The sequence below is a fragment of the Echiichthys vipera genome (genome assembly GCF_963691815.1).
Source record: "Echiichthys vipera genome assembly, chromosome: 4".
In the NCBI taxonomy this organism is placed as follows: Eukaryota; Metazoa; Chordata; class Actinopteri; order Perciformes; family Trachinidae; genus Echiichthys; species Echiichthys vipera.
In genome coordinates, this window is record NC_139829.1 from 20036364 (window position 1) to 20062105 (window position 25742).

General features: G+C 40.5%; 1 protein-coding gene across 2 annotated transcripts in view; it reads right to left on the reverse strand.

Annotated features, from left to right (window-relative positions):
• Positions 1–3139: 3139 nt before the first annotated feature.
• The window catches only part of osbp2b (oxysterol binding protein 2b), a 48211-nt gene continuing 25608 nt past the window's right edge, over positions 3140–25742 (reverse strand). For both annotated transcript variants that reach the window (XM_083912532.1, XM_083912533.1), the window contains 12 exons: positions 20750–21000; positions 16725–16923; positions 14964–15087; positions 13920–13986; positions 13312–13464; positions 12978–13223; positions 12703–12823; positions 11890–11993; positions 10285–10380; positions 9709–9893; positions 9360–9580; positions 3140–7933 (listed from right to left, as the gene is read on the reverse strand). In XM_083912532.1, the coding sequence (XP_083768658.1) occupies positions 7791–7933; positions 9360–9580; positions 9709–9893; positions 10285–10380; positions 11890–11993; positions 12703–12823; positions 12978–13223; positions 13312–13464; positions 13920–13986; positions 14964–15087; positions 16725–16923; positions 20750–21000 (1910 nt within the window). In that variant the 3' untranslated portion in view covers positions 3140–7790. The remainder of the gene's footprint in view (positions 7934–9359; positions 9581–9708; positions 9894–10284; positions 10381–11889; positions 11994–12702; positions 12824–12977; positions 13224–13311; positions 13465–13919; positions 13987–14963; positions 15088–16724; positions 16924–20749; positions 21001–25742) is intronic.

Below are 25742 nucleotides of genomic sequence, written 5' to 3' on the forward strand. Positions count from 1 at the left end.
CTATATAGTCTTTATAGTGGGTCATGAAAAGATCATGAAGTCATAGTATAGTATGTCACAAAAAATATCATAAAAACATGATATAGTATGTCATAAAAATGTCATATAAGTCATAGTATAGTATGTCATTAGATATTATAAAAAGTCATAGTATAGTATACCATAAAAAGCAATAAAAATCCTTTGTCATAAAAAGTAATAAAAAGTCATAATATAGTATGTCATAAACATAGTATAGTACAGTTTCTCAAAGTGTGACCAAATGCCCTCAGATACAGCTATGCAGCCCCTGAACTGGCAAAGTTCAAAAAGCATGCACATTTAGATACTCTGCAGTGCACTTTAGTATTTTCACTTTCAATACCTTACATCTAAAACCCTTCTCAACTACTGTCTCAAATATCGCTTTGCAGTGTTTGTCGGATAAAGAATTAATAACCTTCTGTTATAAGTGCTCATGTTCTTCCTTTAATGACACTAATATTGAAATATTACCTGATGTTTGTTCCAGTGTCAGAGTGTGTATGAAATCAAGACAAGACACCGGAGTGTCATTTGTTTGACTTGTACTCCCAAGCCCCGTGTCTTTGCTTAGCGATTGACTCCAGTTGAGAGGAGCTAGAAAAATAAAATAAAAAACACTGATTATCACCTGAAAAATAAAAAAACCCTCCAAATTTGGTATAAGGTGTGTTAGGACATAGATGACCTGCATCACTGCAGTCACACTCTCTGGAAATCGCCTGACGTTTCTGGGGCTGGACCTGCATACATTAATCACACTTACAGCTTAAAACACATACATACATACATACGCACATAAAGACAGACGTGCAGACAGACAGAATGAAAATCACAGACCTGTAGCTGATCAAGCTGAGCATCAATAGCATCTAGGAGAAGGTCACAGTGGTCCATTTTGAGTGGAGGACAGTCCAGTCCAGACACACTCCTGTTGTCCTGTAGATCTGTGAGGACAGACAAACGGGCCACTAAAAGAGGGTGCAAACTCCTAAGAGGGTACGTTATGTATGATATACATGTACTACTAATAAAAACCTGTGTAAAGAAGCTCATCTGTGTCCTCTGCATCTCTGCCATGTCCTCTGTCAGCCATGACCTGTTGCTGAGCACAAGCATGCAGACACTCAGCAGTACCAAACACTCACAACAGTCCCAGTATCTACCTACTGGTTAAGGCTGACTGGGCAGTCATGAGCAGTGGGGGGTTTATGTTGCACTGTTGTCCAGGAAACCAAAACAGTTTAGCTTGTTAGCAAGTCAAACTGACTTCTTTTCACTAGGAAGACAACACATTCCTGTTAAAAGTCCACTTAAACACCTAAACGCAGGACTTATCCCTACTAATGTTTAGCTCGCCATGACTGAACTGCCTAAATGATAATATCAGTAGTGTTGAAGACTATTTTCTTAGCACGGACTACTCAGAAAAAGCACATTATTAAGCCTTTAGCATTTGTGAATTTCTGGTTTTAAAACTGCACAGATAGCAAAGTGTATCTGTGTCACATTTGACCTTCCTACACATTAATAATGTACTCACTTTCAGTCAGGGGACAAACGCGGAGATTTTGAGCGGATGCTGGAGCAGACAGCTGCGGCGCTCCGTGGGCTTCGTCGACAGGCCTGTAGGTTGCCCTGGAAACGGTCAAACAGCGGCAATTTAGCGGCAAAGTCCAGAAAAGAGTTTTTTTTTTTAATTTTTAAAAAACACTTTATTTCAACTTGGTATTCATAACCAATGACAAAAAAACGACAATGCATATATATACGTATGTATGTGTATAAAAACAAACAAGTAGAAAAGCAAAAAAAAAAAAAAAAATGACATGCCTGGAGTCATTAAAGAATTGAAAATAAATGAGTTGAAAACATAAATAGGCTGTAGTTCATAGACACAGGCCATACATATATCATGGACATACATATGTATATATACTGTAAGTCTATGTCTATGCTGTAATGAGTCTGCCCAGCGCAAGGGAGTCCTAAGACAATATTGACCAATCAACTAAAAGACTATGTCTGAATATTTGGATTTTCACATATATTTATGCAAATAGCTTACAATTATATATCCTGTATTATTTTTCCTAGTAGCTACAGCCTTCTCCGGACCCACAGCCAAGAATACGTTTTTGGCAGGGAAATAATGAATGAATTATTCTGTCTTGACCTACAGGCTAAAGGCAGCCTATATTTTGAGTCTAAATGGATCAGCTGTTAACCAAAAGGCCCAACTCTCCCAGTTCTCCTTAAATAGGCCACATGACCTCATCTAATAACACCATCATTGCATTTTTTTACTATTTTGATCCAGTTTGTCAGCCTTGGAGCAGAGGTTTAGGCCCAGTCAGGTTTTTTTGTTTTGTTTTGCATTAACTAACTGATGGACTACACGGGCAAAATTAAAGGATCTGCCACTATGTCACACAAAACCTCCTATGAATCACGATCCCATGCGTGTTGATATATGCAGACAAGGCCACAGGAGATTTCAGGATTTTGCTAATTTGCAGTGTGTTTTATACATAAGTCTCAGGCCTTTTGATACAATGCATTGCCACAGCAAATATGCAGATAATTAAACCTGTTTTGTGCACTATGGGGCCCCAGAGTCTTAGTCCTTCTGTCTGCCTGGTGGTCACGGCATTTATACTAAAATGGCACACTACTGCACTACGATGCTGCAAAGTATACAGTCTCAGGAATGAAGGTCAGGTTTATTGAACACCTGTAACAACTTACTGTATTTGTCCACCTAATAAAACTGTACTGTAGCCTACTACATATAGTTTTATTACTATTACTATAGGCTATTGCTACATTTGACATTTTTACTGCATTAAGTAGTAATGATACTGCTGTAGTTTTGCTTCTCACCAACTCAACTGTTTAGGATTGACACTTTTTACTCTTTAAAATGTTTTGTATTCAACTAAAAAAGGCATACAATCTCAAATATGTCATTTGAAGCCATCCCATCTTTCAGCTGTTGCAGAGAGAGAGAGAAAAAGGCAGACAGGGATCAACAATAACAACTTTATTATCTTCTTTTTTCATTATTGTGTCTTTGTAATTTAAAGACAATGTTATACAAGTATAAATTAAGGGAGAAAATACACAATTAAAAAAAGAAGAAACAAAAACTCAGTTGAATCTGCAGTTACACCTGAATACACTTATGTGTATTTGGGGAGTAAGAGCCAAGGCAGGTCAATCACCTTCGACCTCCTGTGCCAGGCCGCTGATGTGATGTGATAACTTTCATCATCCTACAGATTATTACATCACTGTCTCACAATAAAGCTGTCAGTCACAGTCCAAAGAGAAGCAGGGTTCAGTTTAGACAAGGCAAGAGAAATCTCCCCATCTTCATTAGTTTCCTTCTGCCTCCAAACTGAGCAGCATCGAATGAGAAGGAGACGTGTGCACACAAATCAAGCTCATTTTGCATACAAACAGTATGAAAACACTAACAGAAGAGTAATGGCACCCATGAGAAGGTAGAAATCAGGAAATAAAAGCGTAAAAATTAAAACAAAAGTATCACACCATAGGTAATTAAGTGAGAGGAACTGAGTAACAATGATACATTAGAAACCTCCCAGATAGGGAAGGCAGATGCAGAGGTTTTTTAGTCTACAGTACGCTCTCCACAGACGCTTTGGTAGTTTTTTTTCCCTTTCTGCATGAGGCCGAAAACTGTTCTGTTTGAAGCAGCCGTGAGCTTACACATCTACACCTCACTGTGTTATTGCTCCAGCTGTCCGACACTGTACAGGCCCTCGCCGGGGCAACATCAAGTCACCATCAAGTACTGAGGTCACGTTATTTGGAAATGCACTGATTACGTACAATGAGCTCTCCGTTATCATTCAAAATATAACATGTATCCTAAAATATAAAATCATCTCAAACACACTATATTTAAGAAGCTCTAGTAAAATCCTCAAAGTGATCACTGAGAAAGGAAATCACAGATTAACTTTCCATTTGTACAATTTCTTCCACGCCATTCAGCAGTGATGTCATGACTGTGCATGATGATACAGATTTAAATGTACAGTTTTCATAATAGCAAAAAAAATTAAACGTCTCGCTGCAATGGTGTTCCAACTCATATGTGACAACCTTGATATGATTTTAAGCGTACACAACCTCTATCAGTAGCTCGTATCTATGTACGACCTTGAAGAGGAGAACCGAAGCAGTAATTTGTGAAATTAAAGGAATATTTAGACATTTTGGGGAATACATTAATTTGCTTTTTTTTGCCAAAAGTTAGATGAGAAGATTGATACCACTCTCTGTTCAGCATTAGAGTAAAACATATAGACTGTATAATATACAGACATAGCCCGCGCAAATATGCAGCTCAATCTGGGCAGCGCCTGATGCCACCTGCTCCTGGCTAACCCTATAATGGGCAAAGAGGTGGAGAGTGAATGAGTGAGACGTTAAGTTTGGCAATTTTAAATGGGACTCTATGGGAATTGATTCGCTTTTCAGCCCCAGACATTGCTGCTCGTTGTAATGGTCCAATAACATCTAAGTCTAAGTTTAATCGAATTATAAACTTGGAACTGGGAATGACGTCACACCGAAGTTGACCGCGTTCCAGTTTCAAATTCGGAAGACCATTATATTTAACAGCTCATAGCCACTGTAAGCAAGACCAGCTGATACCAATGCATCATGCTGTATTTTGTTCTTACAAACACTGTAGCAACATGTCCACAGATGAAATACGGAAAGTTATTTAATGAGACACAAATAACAACTAATTAATGAGTTGTATGTGTGTGTGCAATTTGTACACTATGTGAATTTCTGAAGATTAAACAAACAAGATATTTAGTTAAAAACATAACTTTAGAGGTGCTGGTAGGTGGGTTTTATTACCTGGGGAGAGAGCCAGGCTAACGGTTTCCCTCTGTTCCCAGTCCTTATGCTAAGCTAACCAGCTAAATATTTATCATAAAGACAGAGAGCGGTGTCGTTTAACTTTTGGCCCCCCAAAAATGTAAAGTGTATTTCCAAAAATGTTGAATTGTTTTTTAAAGCATGTCAATCTGTACGAGAAATTTAGTGATTTAGTCAATCTGTGTTCATGTCAACCATAAATCACTAATGCATTAAAAATATTTTATGTAACTGTAAAGAAGAGGCATCTTCAGTGCAAAAAAAAGCATCAATCATCATTCACTTCATTATCAAATCCTTAATTCACATTTTGCCATAATATCATCATGCTGAACATCTCCTCCACTCTACGTGAATATTCCGTGTGAATCTTTCTTTTCTGCTTCATTTGATACATCTTTATAGCCTGCACACCAGAGGAACTAACAGATGTGTCGATCTATGAAATCATCACTGAACCACGGTTACTAATGTGCTAGTATCAAGGACTCTATAAAAAAATATTTTCAGTGTGTTAAGACAGTTTTTGGAAATACAAAACAAGAAATCTTGGGTTGGAAATTGTTGGTGCCTTGGAGTTAACATCCATCTTTGCAGAATCAATCTGGGTTAAAAGTTAAAACTACAGCAAATCCTTCAGGCTCATTCAGTCCATTTTTGTTTTCAGATTTGGACTGCACTGTACAGATAACTGAATACTTATTCTTCATTTCACAATATCATTCGCTTATCACAAAATATTCAGACAAACGGACTAGACGGTAGATACAATACCTCCAGCCTTGAATTCTACATTCCTAACAATAATTACAAAAAAATACTAACAAAACTCTTGTCTCCATAGACATGTAGTGCACAGGTCAGGGGACTCTTTTCCCCCGTTCAGTCAATTAACGGTAAAAGACTGAGGGGTACTTTTGTGAGCTGATCCCAGATCAGCTTGTCCACAAACATAGAATTAAAGGACAACACACATGGGCTGTGTCGAGCCTGGAGCAGCAGCTGGGGCGAGTCTTCTGTGGCTGGGGTTAATTTCACAGAGGTGTGCTACAGGAACCAGCCCTGTCTGCTTCTATAACCTTTGACCTCCTGTCAGCTGAAGCTCCAGTCTCAGGTACGGTAGTCCTCCTGAGCTACAAACTAGTGAGTGATGGAAGCTGTGGAACTAGTGCAATGCACACTATAGAAACCGGCATGTTCCCACATGTACTGGGTGGAAACCACTAAATGTTTCAGTGCTTTGGTGCAGACTTAATACTTGGTATCACTCAGAATGATGTCACTGAAAATCGTCACCAAGGTTACGGCATGTGTTGCTGTGGGAGAGCACCAGAGGACAAGGTAAAGTACATGAACAGAGTGAAATCTTCTCAACACAGATATATGTACTACTAACCTATGATCTACCACAGAGGAAAGTGCTTATTTGTTTTTTTTGATGGAGACTAGAGTGATGTGGATGTTCAATGTGTTACTGTTACGACTATATGACTCACTACTGCAGAATTATACTCATTAGAATCACAAATGTAAGATGTCTGAAGCATTTTTAGTGGACTTAAATGCATTGAAGCATAGAGGCAAGTCATATTCAACATAATAAATGAATAAGCAGCCATATTATCTCTACAAGGACTCTAGTCTAATTGACTACTGTAATTTCTGGAGGGAAACTCCAACATACACAGCATATAAAATATATTTCTGCACTGCTGCATATTTAATCAGTTTAGACAAATGAGCCTCTGCTGTATAAGAAAGATGGTTTGCCGAATCAAATATTAGCTGTTGGTTATGGAGAACCAAAGTGTTAAAAAGTAAATAAATACAACATTATGCAGACAATAATCATATTAATACAAAAGATAACATTGTGAAGTAATCCAATACATTTTTAAAACACTGCTCATTATTATGAAATGTTATTCTGCTTATTTTCCCGATGATAGAATTTAGTGTGGGCCATTTTAAAATATCATAATACAATCTATAATAATACATAACTAAAAGTGATAAACTCACTTGCCACAAACTATTGTGATAATAAGCAGCTTGGAATAACATGTAATATATAATAAAGCGAAGAGTAAAAATGTATTACATTATTACACAAGGTCATGGTTACTTTACTTATTTAGTCTGTAGTTATTTCTACTTTTCCCCAGAATGTCTTATTTATTTAATTAACTTTGTGTCAGAAATTTCCAGACACCATTTCAGGCCGTAGCCTCTTTTCAAAGCGACTAAAAAGGGGAAAATAATGAGCACTTGAATCTTTCCTGTGAAACTAATTTATAAAGTAGGTCTGGCATAATCTCAGTTGTGCTGAATAAAATGGAGAACGAGGACACTTTTCTTGTAAACCCTGAAAAAATTATGTGTATTCAAAACTGCTCATACTACGTGCCCGTTTATGATTTTGTCCCTGTTAGTTGACAATAAGTGTGAGCTGTTTTGATATGGGTTTGTGTCTTTTCGGTAAAAACTCTTGGGGTGAACACAGAAAAGTGCATTGTGAGTAAGATTCACGGAGCACCTGATTCCAGGAGTGTGCAGGTGCCTTTATTGTGTGGTGTTTCAACTCAAACACCACCTCACATCCACACGTTACCTCACTGCTGTTTCAGTATAGTGTCAAAGACACGGGGAACACCCCTTCTTTTTCCCCATAGTAAAACCAGAGTGAGTCTACATTTGGAGGTAATCAAGAGTGTGTGAAACATACACATTCTCATGCTCACTACAAAGTCCACATAAGCAAGATACACCCATTGCTGAGGGACCAGAGGCAGAGCAGTTCCCTGTTCGATGAGGTTAGGAGTGATCCGGGGTGAGTTCCTGGGTTAGAAGATGTTAGGACACATGCCCCAGTCCTGTCGCTCCTTCGCCTCCCAGTATCCTCCCTTGTACACAAAGTTTGTCTCTCCTGTAACCGAGTTCCTCCTCTGGTGAAACCACAACGGCTGGTAGCCTTCATATTCCTTCCCTGCAGGAAGAAGCACATGTGTTACTCAATCGTCTTCATTTAGCCCACACTCTTATGGAGAAGCCACACTTGCAGGCAAGTCACTGGGTTTACTTCCTACATTTGCATATACAGGGAAAGCAATCAATGGCTGTGCACTGCTTTTGGAATAGCTCCAAACCAGGCTAATGTAACAGTGAACTCAGCATCAGTAAAGTACAAATAAGTACAATGTGTGTGATGCAAAAGCCAGGATCAATCATAGTGAAGGGGAAAATTATAATCACAGTTGTGGAACTCCTTCAACTGAATAATCAATCTGTTTCTTAACACAGAAACCCAATCCAAAAAAGGGAGAAATTGCAGCTCAGCAAACAGCTCATTTTGTTGTTCCCTTTATAAAAACATGTAAATTTAACTTGGATGACCAAATCATAAATAACATATTTACTGTTGCACCAGAAAAGTGACCACAACCATTCCAATAGACAGGATGACGATGCAGTGCAAATTCATCACTTGCAAATGTGGCTTCACCATAGCACATTGAGATGTGTAGATCTGAGAGTTGTATCTGTTATTTCATGTAACTTATTATGTCTAAATGAAAATGTCACATGTATGCAAGAAAAAGTATATTTTCCTGAGTCATTTTCTGGAGAAGTTGACATGAGAAGGGTATCATGCAGTTCCCAAACAGAGGACACACAGAGGATGGTGTGTGTGTGTGTGTGTGTGTGATGCACAACTGAGGGGCACAGGGCAACCCCCACTCACCAGAGTCATAATCACACTCTGACCACCAATAGAGGGAGGAAAAGAAAGACAAGTCATGGGTACATCGAATACAATCTAGCTTACACTCACGCGCGCGCACGCACACATACACATACACACACACACACACACACACACACACACACACACACACACACACACACACACACACACACACACACACACACACACACACACACACACACACACACACACACACACACACACACACACACACACACACACACAGAAAGTTTCTGCTGACTTCAGTCTACAGAAACTTTTAGACCAAACCGTTTGTGTTGAAGCCCCGCTGACACACTGGGATAATAACTACTTCTTGAATCCTTACCATTAAGGTGGGGACACCTTAAGAAATGATCCATACTAATTAAATCAAACTTTTTTTACAACAGCTACTACTTATGAATCGTTTTATAGAATTAAGCTTAAGTTTAAGTTTATTTGAAAACAGGGACAGTGCACATTAATAACATTATTCTTCCAATTCTTTGGTTTGACGTCGGTCTTGGCTGTTTGTCCCAGTAACTTATGTCTTGACACGCAGCTGTAAACTGTCTCTAATGTTAAATATGAAATTTATGACAAATATGACAAAAAGTACATATATATATATATATATATATATATATATATCTCCTTTCCATACCGTCATCCAGAGCATCTGAGGCCTCCGCTTCCCTCCTCCTCCTCACGGCTCTTTGTTTCTCCTCTAGCCTCTGTTTCTCTGAGTTTGCCTCATCCCATCGCCCTTCCTCCATCAGCATCTGGTCTGGTCTCAGACGGCTGTCGGTCAGTCCCACTCCGTCCTCCTGCTCATTCAGCGTCAGTGCCAGCGCTGAGAAGTAATACATGTTCTCAGCGTTCTCCCTGAGAGAGCAACAGGACATTAACAGGAGTTACATGCTGTACAATTAACAATATTAACTGAACATTGCAGCTGTAATGCAACATCTGTATATTACAATGTTTCTCTTCATGAGGCTGATGAGACTTACGGGAGAGGGTATTTCTTCCACAGCAGTTTTGGGGCCAGCGTCTGATAGACTGTCTTCTGCTTGCCCTCTGATCCACTGCCCCCTCGGCTGCTCTGAATGATCTTAGCACTCTCAATTTTCTCATCCCACGTACCGGAGAGGATGTAGTGAGCCTGGCCCCCACTGTCTGCAACAACACCTGTCACCTGGAAAAGTGCAAAAGGATATAAGGAAACAGACAACAGAAAATGAAGAACAAAATTCTGCAGGTCCAAATGTATCACCATGTCCTTTCTTTCTAATGTTAAGTACTTAAATGCACACTCCCCTAGGCAGGACAATGGTACATTTCCATAAATGTCATCTACCAAGGAGGGCAGCATTGAGCCCCACTTCTAGATAATTGGTATGAGTCCAAAGGAGGTTACCTCACTGCAATGTGATCTCATAGTGTGAGCTACTTTTATATTACACTACTGTAGGTACTAATATATTTGTTGGAACTGTCCAGCAGGCGGCAGCATCTGACAAATTAACCCCTCATGATATGACATCATACCAAGGTCGGGTAGATAAATGTGGAAAGGAAACATTTACCTTCCGAGGAACATCCCTGGAGAAATAACTGTAGGGAGAGAATTTGAGTTGACAGGTCTCCTTAGTCCTGTGATTCAGAATCTCAATGTCCCCCGACTGCACAAATACAGACACAAACAGACATAGAGTGAGAGAGACAAACTCACGGATAGCGAGTATATCAACACTATTAACAGTGTGTTTACAGCAGAGACAGAAAAGTATCCTGCCACATCCTAATCATATCTGATGTTATAAAGAAAGGTGCTTTAACCACTACCATATGGAGTTTCTGAAAGGTAGTGGTGCTGCAGAACAATGTTTTGGTGAGCAGGTCCCCATACTGTTTGCATGAGATTTGACATGCATGGGAGGGGTGGAGTGATAAACATTTCTGGCCACTGCTGAGGAATGTGTCTTTCATACTTAACCGTTGACACACATTCCAGCATCAAAGAGCCGTAAAATGTGTTATGGATAGTCATACTGTCACATAATATATCCCAATGTTGTATAGATCACCCTCTCTGGCTTCACTTACTATGCTCCTGACAGCAATATCTGCTGTTACACTGGCTGGCAGCAGAAGCAGAATAGTTTCTTTAGATTGACAGGGAGTTGTTTGCTGACCCTGCTCTGCACCAGAGGGCAGCAGAGTGGCAGGGTGATGCATGGAGGCGGTGATAGAGTGCATAAGTATTGAATGCAGAAAGCAGAACATCAGCAAATGTTGGCGAGAGGAATTTGTATCAATTTAGAAGTGTTGTTGTTTTTGCTACACTAGTTTCTGAAACTTACAGGCATTTTTTTAGTCACTAGTGAGGCTATACATAAATACGTTTCAAATAAAAAATCACAGAAGCAGACCACAATCCAATGTAATCACAAACTGTAAGCAATGGGTGTCCAAACATTCAGCATAATAATAAATCAAGTTAATATAACAAAAGACTTTGTAATTTTTGTACGAGATAGAAAAGGCATTAAATAAATTTGTTGGTGTTTTGGTCTCCACAGGGTGCCTTTGTTCACATCAGTATGGACACTGCCAAATAACATAAATATTGAGGAAATGCTGGATATTTTAAGCTATTCAATATTACCAACTCAGTCTTTGATTTAATAAGTCAGCGCTTATATTCCTATAGCAGCCTGTAGCCAAGATATCTAATTTTTACATGCCAGTGTAATAATTCAGAGATGCAAGTGAATCTGCCATTTTCTTTAAGTCTTCTCACAAGGTTACACGTGAACACAAGCACACACGCATACTAACAGATGATTGATACAAGTCGACGCACAGCATGAGTGGAAACAGGGGGGAAAAAGTGCTGAAAAAAACCAAGAATTCCCTCCCTTTATGTAACTGGGCCATCTCAGAGAAAGAAGAGGCTGTTATTTTAGGGTGTTAATGGAGATCAAAGCTGAAGATGAATCCTTAGAGACTGTGAAGCTCCTTATTCATGTGTTGTAAGGCTTCGATTCCCTTCTTTACAGCGTTCTGCTCGGTTTTTACCACACACTTCTGCAACACGGGAGGGAAAAAACAACTATAATGCACTCTGGAGGGTCAGAGACATTAAGGCAGGGTTGTGTCTTTGGAGCTTTGGGTGAAGGGTTACCAACCTGGTCAATCCACAGCTTGCCCACAATGATGTTGTGCACTGTAGAAGTGACCTTTCTCCACACATAGTGGTTGCCGCTGGAGTGGAACTGCAGGTGAATGGCGCCTGGGGAAAGACAGGGACAAAAGGCTATGAGAGAAAAGAAATATCACTGCTGCTTTCTTCTTACTAATCTGCAATCACAGACCTGAGAGTGATGTGTGTTGTGTTGCGTTAATGTGAGATTGTAAGTTTGCTTTTGTGATTCTATTGTGAACATGTTCAATTCTACCTGCAGCAGATGAAAAACACATCATCTAACAAATTTATGTCCCTGTGCACAGGCAATACATTTCCACCTATTTCCAGTGTGACCTAACCCTGGAAGATTGATAACATGCATTTCAACATAAACGCTTTCCACTTAAGACTCTTTTTCTATAACATGGCACCTCACAGCAGGCTTATAATGTGGAGGCAGAGAGAGTCAGATAAATACCACTGCATGCCTTGGCTGGACCTGCATCCATCAAATATCTCATTTATCTGAGCCAACAGACCTCTCTGCTGTCCCAGTGCAATTGAGAACTCCCTTTATACCCATACTTTATGTATGTGTCAAAAGGGTCATAAAACCCTCCTGATTCATTCTCACAACCTTTCCTCTGGCTTTGGACTGTGTGGGAGGCAGCACAGTCGTCTGATACTCTCAAGTGGGATGTGGAGTCCTTCTTAAGCAAACTCCCTACCTAGTGTGACTGTTATATTTGCAAGATGGAACCTTTATTTGCACATATAGCTTGTTCGCTTCCCCAACGAATATGAATTGTCTTACCCAGAGGCATTATGGAGAGGTATTTGCCACGGAACTTGCTGGCAATGGTGATTTCTTGCCACAAGGTCCAGCCTCGTTGGGAAATCACATGATGTGCTGCTGCAGGGGGGTGATGGCTCACCTTAGAAGAAACACAGACATAAAGATAAAGAATATTCATATAAGCAGCAACTTACTTGTTTTGAAGAATACGGGCTGGCCCTTTGTACTTCAGTTTTGCGTGCATTCCCATCAGTGAGCGTGTAAGCAAAAACTCCCTGTGGCCATGCTGTTACCTGCTCACACAGCGAGCGGTAGCCAAACTCCTCCCGTCGATCGAGCTCGTAGGTCTCACCCAGGAGGGGGTTGAAGGGCTTGGCTGTCCGGTGGACCGTGGTGGAGTAGGACGAGACGGAGAAGGCAGCAACCAGGCACATCTGCTCCAGGGAGGAGTCGCAGCGCGCCGCCTTGTCGAGGAGCTCATGATACTCTAGGTCCTCGGTGAGACGCTGCAGCATCGAGAGGGGCTCGTTGAAGTTTACCTAAATGGGTGGATCAAGGAGACGTGAGACACACACAGATTTATGTAAATCAGTCAGCAAGAGGCAGGGGCATGCCTCATACACTTACAGGCATGGGAATTTTGGAGAGCTCCTTGCCGATGCAGTTCTTCATGATGCTCCACAAATTGAGGGAGTAGTTGGGCTTTTCTGGGACATGAGTCCGCCTCTGTCTGCGGGGCTGCAGTTCCTTCCCTGACACATCATTACAACTTGGAGACATCTGGGATGAGTTGGAAGGAAAGGGCCGGAAGATGAGAAGGTGTTCTTTTAACTTTGTGTGAAAAGCTGAGCATTTTCAATATGTACAGGATGGACAGCTTGGCAGCAAATCACCAGGCAGAGACAGAACGACAGAGCGAGTGAGAGACAGGAGGAGAGGGAATAGAGGACGCAGATGTGTGTTAGAGAGAGGAGGAAGCAAGGGAGAGTTGAGGGGAGAGAAGTGCAGATGTTTGACTGATAATTAATATTTAGTGGAATGAAGCAGCTGTGTATCTTTGGCACCGCAGGACACACACGTATAAAGGTTGTGTGTGTGTGTGTGTGAGCATACATCAATGAGCTGTGCACTTTCTAGCAGCAATTCAACTATGTTGAGATTACAAGTCAGCAGTGTCCACAAATGTCTGTCCTATTAGTCAGACCAGCTAGGAGGATAGGAGGAAAGACACTTACATGGTCGTCTTGGTTCCAGTCATTGGCCTGACCTCCACTCGCTCCACTCAAATTACTCTGAGATCGCCTGGAAGCAAATGAAAATATTTTTCTGAAATGAAATACACAGAAGGGACCCAAGCGATAGCTGGGTATTACAGATGAATACAGTGTAACTGTTTCTATAATTCAGAATGGTGCTAGTGGAGTTGAGGGATATGTTGCAAGAGATGGGCTTTAACAATGATGAGGGAGAAAACACTAAAGGTATGAGGTATATTTTTAAGTAAAGAAATAAAGTTCTGCAAAAAAAAAAAGTTAAGCTGCCAGCAAGAAACTGACTCCAATGCTGCAAACAGATATGCTATGGAAATGTTCCGAGAGAGCAGGAACAGGGAGCGCCTTGGTGGTAGTAGAGTGGTTAAAGCGGTTGCTAAATAACTGCAATGTCAAGGTTTCGGTTCCAGCCTTGGGATCTTTGTTGCATGTCATATCCCCACTCGCTCTCTCCTCTACAATGTCCTCTGTCCACTGAAGGCGAACAAAACAGAAATTGGTTTATTTTTCTTCAGGGAAGCAGCAGGGGTAAGAGTCATATTTTTTCTGTGTTACTTAGAGTAGTATGTACAGTGGTGGGATAAATCTGGTGCGTGGCCAGATGTCACAGCACTTTCCGCTTGGTTCCACAAAAGATAATTATGATTGGTTTGAAGAAATAAAAACAAGCCAGAGCATTTTTCCCCCCTGAATGATAAGATGGTGCGGCCAGACCTACTTCAGTAAGGCCTGGCAATGCAAGACCAAACTCAGAGTGAACACCTCTAACAAAATCCAAGAGTGAAGTGCACGCAAGACTAATTTGTGTGTGTGGAGGTTAAATTGTCACACCTTGAGCCATCAACAGACGCTTGTTCATTGTGACAAACTAGAGCATCCACAGAACTGATTTATTACACGTGTGCACATGGAGACTACATATTAAAACTAAACTAAACATCCATCCCTGCCTTTCAGTTGTCCTGCTGTTAAAACATTTCAATAGAAAATACCCAGTGTGCACCTGACCTGTGCTGTGTGTTCTCAGTGGCAGTCACTGTGATAAATGCAGGGGAGTCCTCCATGGCATCAAAGTACTCAGTATCCTCATCTTCATCACTCGCCTCTTCTTTGCGCAGCCTCTCACTCCCTCCTGTCAAGACATATACATTTGTGAGAAAATGCAAACAGCATCCAAAAGTAGCAGAACTATCACATGGTGGTGGGTCTGTGTTTTACAGAGTTAAGGAGAGAGCAGTGTGTAATCACATACCCATGGCGATTAATCATGGAATAATCAGCTTAGTAAAATTGGCGGTGTTCCTGCTGGTTAACTGGCCTGAATGATGTGAGCTCCTCGGGTGTGCTTCTAATACAGTATCCAACAATAAATTCAGTTCTTTCTAAAACCGATTCTATTAAATAATGAGGTCAAACTGTGACATTCAGTCATTTAACAACTACCAATATCAACAAAATGTACTGTTTAGGCATGGTACAATATGAAATTTCACATCAGGATTATCCTGGCTTAAGTAACTGTGATTCATGTTATTATCCCAACAAACATCAAAATATGCTTAAAACTCTTATTATACTGTATATCTTATTATATTTTATTGTATCACAGATAAGACACACATCTCTATTTTAGTGAACAGATCAGAGCTGCGGGCAGACACCTTCATCTGGCAGGTTCTGCAGATGGGCATGTCATGTATTTCCACAAATATGATTTAACTATTTTTTGTGGGGGATACATTAGGCAAGCTGAGCCTTCAGCCATGGTGACAAACTTGGAATGACTGGAAAGATACAGACTCGATATAGGATCAATACAGGACTGTACTGTAGTCATTCATGGAGATTTTCATGATTATCCTGATAAAATCCACCACGATATTTATTGTGAATATTCAATAAAGATTTTTAATACATCTTTGTAAGGGTTATGAAATGTTCATTCACCGCTCCAACCTTTTAAAAAAAGGGAAAAGACTCATTACTCAGGTAAGCCAATGCCTTTCCATTCAGCATTGCACTGTATACATTACAGAATACTAGAAAGTGTAGCCAAAGTTTTACCTGGTAGCACCGAATTCCACACACTTAAAACAACAACCTAGGTTGTTTTTCAGTACCTGACCAATAGGAGCCTCTCCCCATGTTTTGCTTCTATGGTTTAGGCATAATCAAGTAAAGGCAACTTAAACAATTAGTTAACTATTATGGAGAGATTGCCTGATGGTAGGAAAAGGGACATGAACCATATCCTCCAGTTTTTTTTTGGGGGGGGGGGGGGGGGGGGGGGAGGGCTGGGGGCATTTTAAGCCCTTATTACGGACAGCAGAGCATGATAGCAGGAAATGAGGGAAAGACAGATCCTTGGCTGGACACCGACCATTCTTCAGTTTTAAACACAAACACTTAAGTCTTTCCATCAACCATGTCCCCCTCCCTGTAATTTCATGCTGTGCTAGAAGAAAGTTACACCACCCAAGGTGATTGGGTCGCTAAAATCATCAGGTTTCTTCCTCCTCCTTTCTTCCTTAATACTAGCCTGGACGTTTGCTATCAATATGTTGGTTGTAGGTAAACAAACAAGACCATAAACAAATGGATGGACATACTGACAGATGAGACCACATGACTTTCTGTGATGGTAATTGCCATTTCTAAATGAGCATTAATCCAAACCTTCTGACTGTCCATAATATTGAGCCTGAGGTCACACATAACCTCCACACTGAGGCCCACGGGAGTAAGTAACACACAGACAGTCAGTCTCACCCTTGTTGGCGGTAGGGGCACTGGGTGTGGTGGAAACAAGCGTGGGAGCTTCTCTCCACGCTCGCTCCAGGCTGTTATGCTGCTTGGCTAGCTGCTCAATGGTTTCCTCTAGGTGGGTACGCTGCTCTCGCTCATACTGCAGCGCCCGCTGCCATCTCCTGCTGTGAGTCTCCGCTAAGTCCAAAAAGTCTCGACACGCCTTGGGGAACACATGCACACAAGAACATTAACACAAAGACAGCGCTGAAAGTTTAATTTCTATAATATACAGTGTGGAAAAACATTGATTTACATCTGCTACAAAAACCTGTTGCTCATAAATCTCAAAAAGATTTAAGATAATTTCAAGTTGCAGCTCCAGTTTCTTAGATTTAATGGGGATTTTGAAAAAAATTGTGACTTCTTTTGGTTCCTGTTGAAGTCTAGTTGCCACCTTCTTAAAACAGTCAAACTCATAAAACCTTTATAAAGGCTTTCACCATTATTTGAGTCAACAGTCAACAAAAAAACAGACGGAAACACATTTGTCCCAATCAGTGCAATCAAGGACATTTATCTCCATTGTTTCGCGCAATCAGCAATATATTAATTAGCTTTCTGCCGAGCATTTACAGGGTCTCCCTGCGGTGTGAAATGTGTCTCAGAGCATAGAAAACATCAATGAGTGATTAGGCAGAGGTTAAAGCTCTGATTGGATTGCAGACTATATTTGAGCCCAGAGGGGGCATCATTGTTACTGCCTTGCTTTTACTGCTGAGAGGTTACTTCAGATCAAACATATCTCACATGTCAGCATTTCTCTGACAGCCTTTCCCCGTAGTGCGCTCAAAGGTCAATGAACCTAAATAACAACTTACAGCTGAAAACATGCACGACGAAGATGTCATGTGACGGTCACTGAGCTGTCAGCATAATGAGCGTAAGAGGAGGGTTTCTGAATAATCATTTGGAAAATAATTGCCCTCAAATGTGCGTAGCGTTTTGTGAGGGTTCATCATTGCACATGGTTACATATGGTCCTCTCAGTATTTACAGCAAATGTCTCTTTGGTTCCAGAGCCAGAGGGGGGTTGTTGAGAGGTAGCTTGAACCACTTAAATAAAGTTGTGGCTGGAGGGACGAATGTGTCACTGAAATAATCTCTGTTTCCTGGCTGGTGATAGAGCACTATCACTTTGAGGCAGCAAGGAAGAGAAAGAAGGATGCAGTAACACCTGACTTGATTTGTTTCCAGACAGCATGATGCCAATCTGTCTGTTTAAAAAAATGCTTTTAAGCCTCCGTCCAAATGAAGCTCCTCTCGCGCATGCACACACGCACGTACACACGCACATACACACGCACACGCACGCACAATATTGTTGTCTCTTTTTAAAGAGGTGATATTTTTATTGAAATTTTAAAGTTTATTCTAAATATATTCAATTTCAAGTCTTTACTTTTACCAAGTAGTTAAATCAATTGTTTTAATTAAAAACAAATCTTGGTTGTACCTTTTTACCATAATCAATACTATTTATTATTACATATTTTCTTACATAGATAATATACTATTTAACCATATAGAAGTTTACTTATATTGAAAAAAATCATAATTGACATTTCCACATACCAGGCCAAAATAAAGAGAGGGGAAACCAGGAAGAGAAACAAAAAAATGATTGCTTTGACTGTTCAATGATCATTGCAAGTGAGTCTGAGAGTAAGTGGTATGTTGGGGGAAAAAAAGACACACAGTCATGCAGTTATATCCATTTAGCTTCATTACAAGCACTTTTTTTTTGAAGTGTCCAGGCTTGATGGAACAGATCGAGGGGATTAAATGATTTTAACATACTTTTTTAAAATCATATTGATAGTACTGAAATACCAAACATCCTTACCCCCTACAAAGGTTACATTTCTTTGGCTTTTGATGTTTTAGAATATAACTCTTTTTTACTCAAAACAATGTATGGAAATCACAAAGTATCTGATAGTAAAAACATACAATCGATCTCTTACCTCCAGCAGTCTTGCACAAAGTGTCTAAACATCAACTATGTCTGAGTTTAAATTTTAGACATGCATGTGACGTCGTGGTCCACTTCCTCAGACATAACCATGATATGAAACTAAACACCCACTTAGAAAATTAAGATAGTTCCACTTTTTTTATGCTGAGTCTCCAGTACAAACGCAGACTGCATGTGACATCCGTTTGGGGGGGAAGACGGGGTTGATGAAGGCTAAAAAAAGGGATTGGGTGTGCAGACGGGGATATGTGAGTCAAATTAAGAAGCCATGAATGAATGACGTGGCAAAGAATACAGTGAACTAGAGTGAAGTTTTATGTGGTAAAATCATACAAACATAAAGTTGTAGATGTGTAAACGCATGCAGGCACAAATGAGCAAGAGTCTCGATTCGATGACACACGTGACAAGTTACATCACTACTGAATGAACTAATGCAACCCTCTCCTCAGGCCTGGGTCGGATCACAGAGAGCATGCAGTTGTGTCGTGCCGTTATGGCCCCCTGATTCCCTCAACCCCTCCTCCTTTACTCCCTCTTTACCTCCTTACCTGTACTGCATAAGCTAATTTCTTTGGAAACTACAGTTATATCCAAGTAAATGCCTTTACATTGGCTGAAAATATGGCTGTAGAAATCCAAATACCCATATCCTTGTCTTCTGCTTGAGGACAGCCATTTACAAGCCTAAAAATCACTACTAGGGAGTTTGTGGCAGCACTTCTTTCTCATTAGAAACACATTCTTGGCAAACCTAATGGCATTTTAATGAGTAGAGGCAATCCAAGAGGGCCTATTTTATTGCTTGTCCAGTAAGTTTCAACTTCCCATACAAATTAATAAAGAAAATGAATGACAAAGAAAAACAAAGTGCTCATCATTTTGAGCAACGGCCTTTTGCATAATTTAAGTGCAATCTACTGTAGATTTGACTTTTTTTTCTCATCATAACACTATGGCTCAAGTCTCTTAACATGCTACTTAATGTTAGCACATACCTAAGCAAAATAGGGGTACGGATTTCCTACTGCCTGATATCATTCCCTGGAAAAAATATTTTACACCTAGCAGACAGACATTTCACAGAACAATCAGTCAGGCGTGCATTATAGCAAAAATAAACATCAATGAGCATACAGTGCTATCAACAAAGCCATCAAGAGAAGCAGGCAAAAAAGACAAACCTTGTGTGATTGTCTGGTTTTAGTCGGAGCAAGTCTGTCTGTCTAACTTTAGTCCAGAAGGTTCTGACATTCCTCACCGGGCAGAGAGGGACGAAGGTTTTTGAGGGGGGGAGCAGGGGCTATTCCTGTTCCCCCTCACACACCCACCATCATATCTAGTATCACTCCCTCAGGACCTCAACTCTCCGTGAACTCTCGTCTACTACGAACACACTGTAAAGCCCATGGTATTTACCATTGAGGAGAATGGACCAGGGTCAGATACAGTAGAGCATGTTGGTCATCAGTCATTTTCTCAGTTATGTGTTATAACTGAGAAAGTGGTAGTTTCTTGTACTGAGTTGAAGCTGATAAGATGAAGCTACACTTCACAGTTTTTCATTTTCTTTTTTTTGCTCTTCCTGAAATGTACATATATTTTTTTTAAATAGTAATTAGGGAGAATTTACTGCAAAATCAAATAAAGTATATAAACGTACGGTATACACATTGTACAGCCTCTTGGGGAAAAATTGTCAATAAAATTGTAAGTATTCTCATCAATAAGTTGCGATTTTATTGAGCTGCAAGTTCAGGGCCCTACCAGCTTAGTTTTTAAATAATTTTCAAACACTAAGTTAGAAATAACAGTTTCTGGCAGGGTCTGGAAGTGCTTCTTTAAGACTACAGCTGACTCTTGTATGAAATGCCACACTGTAAAGTGATCTCATCTCTCACCGCTCACTAACAAGGGCATTATAGATGACTGGCATTCCTGTCATACTGATCACAGCGAAGCATGCTCACTGCTGCTGTGTCTTGAAACCTGGACCGTCCCAGCTACTTACATTGATCATAGCATTGGAAGTGATGCGGAAGAGGGTTGCTCGCTCATTGACTGCCTTGATCTTCTCCCCTCCCTCCACGGGGACTTTCAGACCCTCGAGTTCACTCAGGGAACGCTGCAGGGCCGCCCCATGCTTGGCGATCAGGTCATTACATGTGCTGAGGTCATCGAGCTTGCTGACGAGTATCTTCAAGGTGCCCTGAATCTCACTGCGGTCTGACTGCGATGTTGGCTCCTCGTCCCCCGAGTCATCTGGAGGGGAAACGTAAGAGGTCAAATAAACACCATCTTTAGCAGGAGACGATTATTGAGGTGTGGGTACGCCAATCATGAAAGAGAAGATTAACAAAGACAATTTAAAAGGGATTTTCTTAGTAATTATGTGCAATATATCTCACTGCATAGCTGCTGAAATGCCAAATATGTACAGTACACATCTTCCTATTTATGATACCCATATTTTCCATTAGAGTTGACTTCACAAGCTACCATGGCAAACGCATATCCGATTCCTCCGTTGCACAATGACTTCCACTGACAAAAAAAAGACACACATGACTTATAGACTTAAAAATGGAGAGACAAGAATAGTGGTAAATCGGTAAAGATAGGAAGCCTTAGTGTCCATTAACTGCTGTTTCAGTCATTTCTGTTTTGGTGTTTGTTGAATAATGAAAAGGCTTAAACATATTTGAATAATTTAAGGACAAATTAGTTACATTTATTGACATTTACTGACATTTACATGAGACAGCGACACAATAAATATGACTGACTGATTGCAGAAATCCTCAGTAACGTTTTAAATGTAAGATATATCAGGGCATTTGAATACAGACAGCCTGTCTACATGATTTTTTTACTATGATGTCACTGAAGAAAGGTTTCTCAAGTTTAAACAGAACATATGAGAACAGAGTTGCAGCATCAATACACCAGAAAATGCCAAGTGACAATGTGAAAGGAACAAATCCAAGCACGCCATCTATATCTACACAGAAAAATATTCCCTGACATAAAATCATCTTTTTGTGTGTGTTTCTGTTTTTAGAAGCAGGGGAACGCAGAGAAAAATAAGAAAATGAGGACAAGGAGAACACAGTTATCTTAACGAGGACAATATATTTAAAGGTTTCGGTGCAGTGAGACAGTCTCTCCACCCTCTATTCCACAGGCTGTTCCTGTAATGTAGAAGTCAGCCACCATTGGCACATGCTAGCCCAACCAATGGCACACTAGCAATAAGCGTGCAGGAGAGTATTGGCAGGTGTGTGGCCTGTTATTTACAGCAGTTTGATTGACTTTTTCCCCATATGCATTTCGTGAAGACCTGCCCTACTAAGAATGTGGAGCGGGTGCAAAATAAATTAGCAGTCTTGGTAGTCAATGGCAGGCTTAATGTCGATATGACACACAAATTAACAAGAGCACTTTTAAAGTGGCACTTCATATCAAAAAGGCTGCCGACCCCTGCTCTAATGTCTAGAAACTTCTTTTCTGCTGCCTTTTACACTCCCTCAATACAGGGCATGCTTTGTCACATTGAAAAGGTCTGTTATATAGCTAATATGAGAGACTGCCACAGACTTGGTGAGAGGCAGCACTACAGCAACACTTTCTCCTAAGAACATTGCAGCTAGCTGTGACCTCGCAGTGGAAGAGACTATCACCCGTGTCAGGCCTAATTACACCTTTCAAGTACACCATGGACCTCCGCCTGGGGGATGCTGGTCGCCTGGCAGTGTCAGGAATACATCATGTAACAGCAATGTACAGAGTTCAAATCTGACTTTGAACTTTGGCCACTGGAAAATCAAGCTCCACTGAGGCACAAGCAGCGCAGAGATACAGTATATCCGCAGTGGACTTATTGTTAGGAAGGTTTGGTGTTTGACATCAGAAACAAAATTACAATTAAAGTGTTTTCAAATCTGTCATCAAGGTCATCTAAGTGAGCAACATTTTAGTTCTATTACAAGAAATCACGACTTAGAAGGTTATCAATAGTTTTTGATTCAAGCAACTGTGACAGATACTCTATCTCTCTCTATCTCTCAAAAACCAAGAGAGTTAAAAAGGTCTGATAACGGCAAAAAAGACAATCACTTCTTCTGTCAGTCGGACCACCACTTTAAATCTTACTGAAATTTTGTACCAAGATATTCATGGAGTCCAGACAATTAACCCTAATGACACTGGAGATCCCCTGACTTGTCATCTTGTGTGACAAATGGGACAGACATTTGTGTTTTTAAATTGTGTAATGTCTCAAAACTATTGAATGGATTGTCATGAAATGTGGTTCAGACAGTCATGTGGGGGACTGTCCATTCAGGATAAAAATGTGTTGTTCATCTGATTTCTTACCCAGCACCACCATCAGGTCAAAATTATAATTTGTCCAATAGTTCAATAGTCCACAAACAAAGACTTGAAAAAATACTGACATTCTCATACTTCACTTGGAGTTTAGTGCTGATTCGAAGATGGTAGCATACTGAAACTCTACACTAAGATGGTTAACATGGTTACATTAACAACATCACAGCCTACATGCTAAACATCAGCATGTTTGCGTTGTCACTGAGAGCTGATCACCTCAACGCAACGCTGTGAATTAGAGCAGCTTCACAAAGCATCTAGTGTGTCTGTGGTCTTCTTTGAATTGCCTCAAAACACATATTTTCTTAAATGTATTGTGCAGTCATTTCCATTCATTTCAATTTACCGGCCACACAACCAGAGTCGATGGAATTTGTTGGTATGGTTCAGTAAAACACTGGTTCAGTAAAACACTGTCAGCAGCAATGCCTGTTCTAGCTGATACACATATTATAAACTACAACCTGCTGATAATATTTTCCATGTGAATATATAGATTGGGCTTCAATCAACAGACCAAGATTACAAAAACAACTACAAAAGACAAGACGTGTTTAGTAAAAGCCTACTGTACGTTAGAATCACATATGGTGATCATAAACAAATGGGTTGAAGTACTGTCATCTAAAAAGATAGAGAACCACGAGGAGAGGTGGTAGAAAGAAACCAGGTCAGGGTGCGAAAAGAGGACAAAGAGAAGGGAAGAAAACAAAGCCTCTCACCATGTTTGCATTCCTGGGCATCCATTCTCACCCGATTACCTAACTAATAAAGTTCCGCCAGGAAAAAGCAGCATACACACTGAGCTCAAGCCTCAGAGGTAATGTGTGAACATGTTGAAAAGGCTTTCAGATAGACAAAACTGTCTGACCATTAGAAGGGTTGTACAGTCCAGCCAAAGGTCCTTTACAGCGACAACAAACCCTAAAGGCAACACGGATCAGAAATCCATCCAGCCATCACCAGCCATCAACAGAGTAGGAATCAAATAACACTGCATTTCAATAAGAAAAGCAGGTGAAGAAGAGGAAAGTCGTAAAGTCAAAATATTGACCGGAGTGTGTCCAGAGACGGGCAGCTGCAGTGCAAAAGGAAAGCAAGCGACAGCGAAAGAGATGACAGCGTCAGGATGATAATGAAATAAGCCTTAAACTGATAAAGTGTGACCTTGGCAGAGCAGCTTTAAACTGAGTCAGTTAGCGAGTTGATGTAGTTTTCAACTTCCTCCCACGAGGCAACAATAAACCTGCCCCAAAATTGATTGGATGCATTTATTTATACACCGCCAACTTCAAAAATTAGTCATCAAAACTTTTTTTTACAGGATGAGAGAAGAGTTTCATATAAAACTGCTAAAAGATATTTGAGATATATTTTTCATATAAGAAAAAAAATGGGAAAATGTCTTTCAACCAGCCCTTAATTATGCATAACTTTAAGAGACCAAACCTGTTCTCTGCACCTGCCAAAAACCCCATATCTGTCAGGCACTAGTAAACATGGTTGAAAACATGTTTATTTCTGCTGACATTTTAACATCAGGCTTTATGGGGATTCATCGCTTTTTGAGCCAGCCTCAAGTAGCTTCCTTCTGTGTTGGCTTAATTTTTTTTAGCTCCAGAGGTTGCCGCTTTGCTCTGCATAATGTCCACATTTGAGAGTAGCATAATATGGAGGACGTTAGAGGGCCACAGGATGGTGTTCAGACATCTCAGAGGTGCTGTGAGGAAAAAACACTGGCTCATGGGATGCTATGATTGTGTCTATCAGTATAGTGAGCATTGAACACAAGTGGTAGTTCCCGCTACAGTAGGTGTCTTCAGGACCACATCTGATGACACACACACACACACACACATGTAAAATGTAAATGGTATGCACAGATGGGACGTTAAATAATAAACTGAAATACATGGCTGACTGAAGACATGTGCAGCACTGCAGTGAAGCTGTGCTCTTATTATTCACTCCCTCATTCTGCCAATGAGTTCAGCAGCTTAAAGCAATGGCACTTAAAAATAAACTGCCACACGTACCGGGGCAAGCACGTCTCCTCTTCTTTACTAAACTTCACTGAAACATGTTGTGAGCTGCAAGAACAAACAATTTGGCTGTTGGCTTTACTGTACAGACACCCTTCAACTAAAATTAAGCCTCCACAATTATGTCAGAAATGTCTTTTCTGCAATCTCCTTTTGCTTCACTGAGCCAGATCCATGTAGGATCGATACAATGTCAAGCAACAGCGGACAAGTTTGATTGCTGGGGATGAAAACCCTTTCGGCTAAACATATTCTATCAACTGCGTATCACTCACACGTGGAATAAAAAGGGAAGACAGTGTTTTACAATAAACCTGTGTCAATAAATACCCTATTATTGCTGCCTGTACATCAGTGTCACTGCCTTAGCTGCCCCCCGTCACATTTCCAGATGTTGGAGGATGAATGGATCTCTGTTGCGAAGTCGACACCACGAGACATGGCCAGGAGCCCATTACCACGCCAGTCATGTCTCAAGGGCGGTCTACCTCCCCCCTTCCCCCACAGTCCACCACCTCGGAGAAAACCCTGTGTCGACAATAATATGTGTCTGTTTCCAGTTCCCAGCTT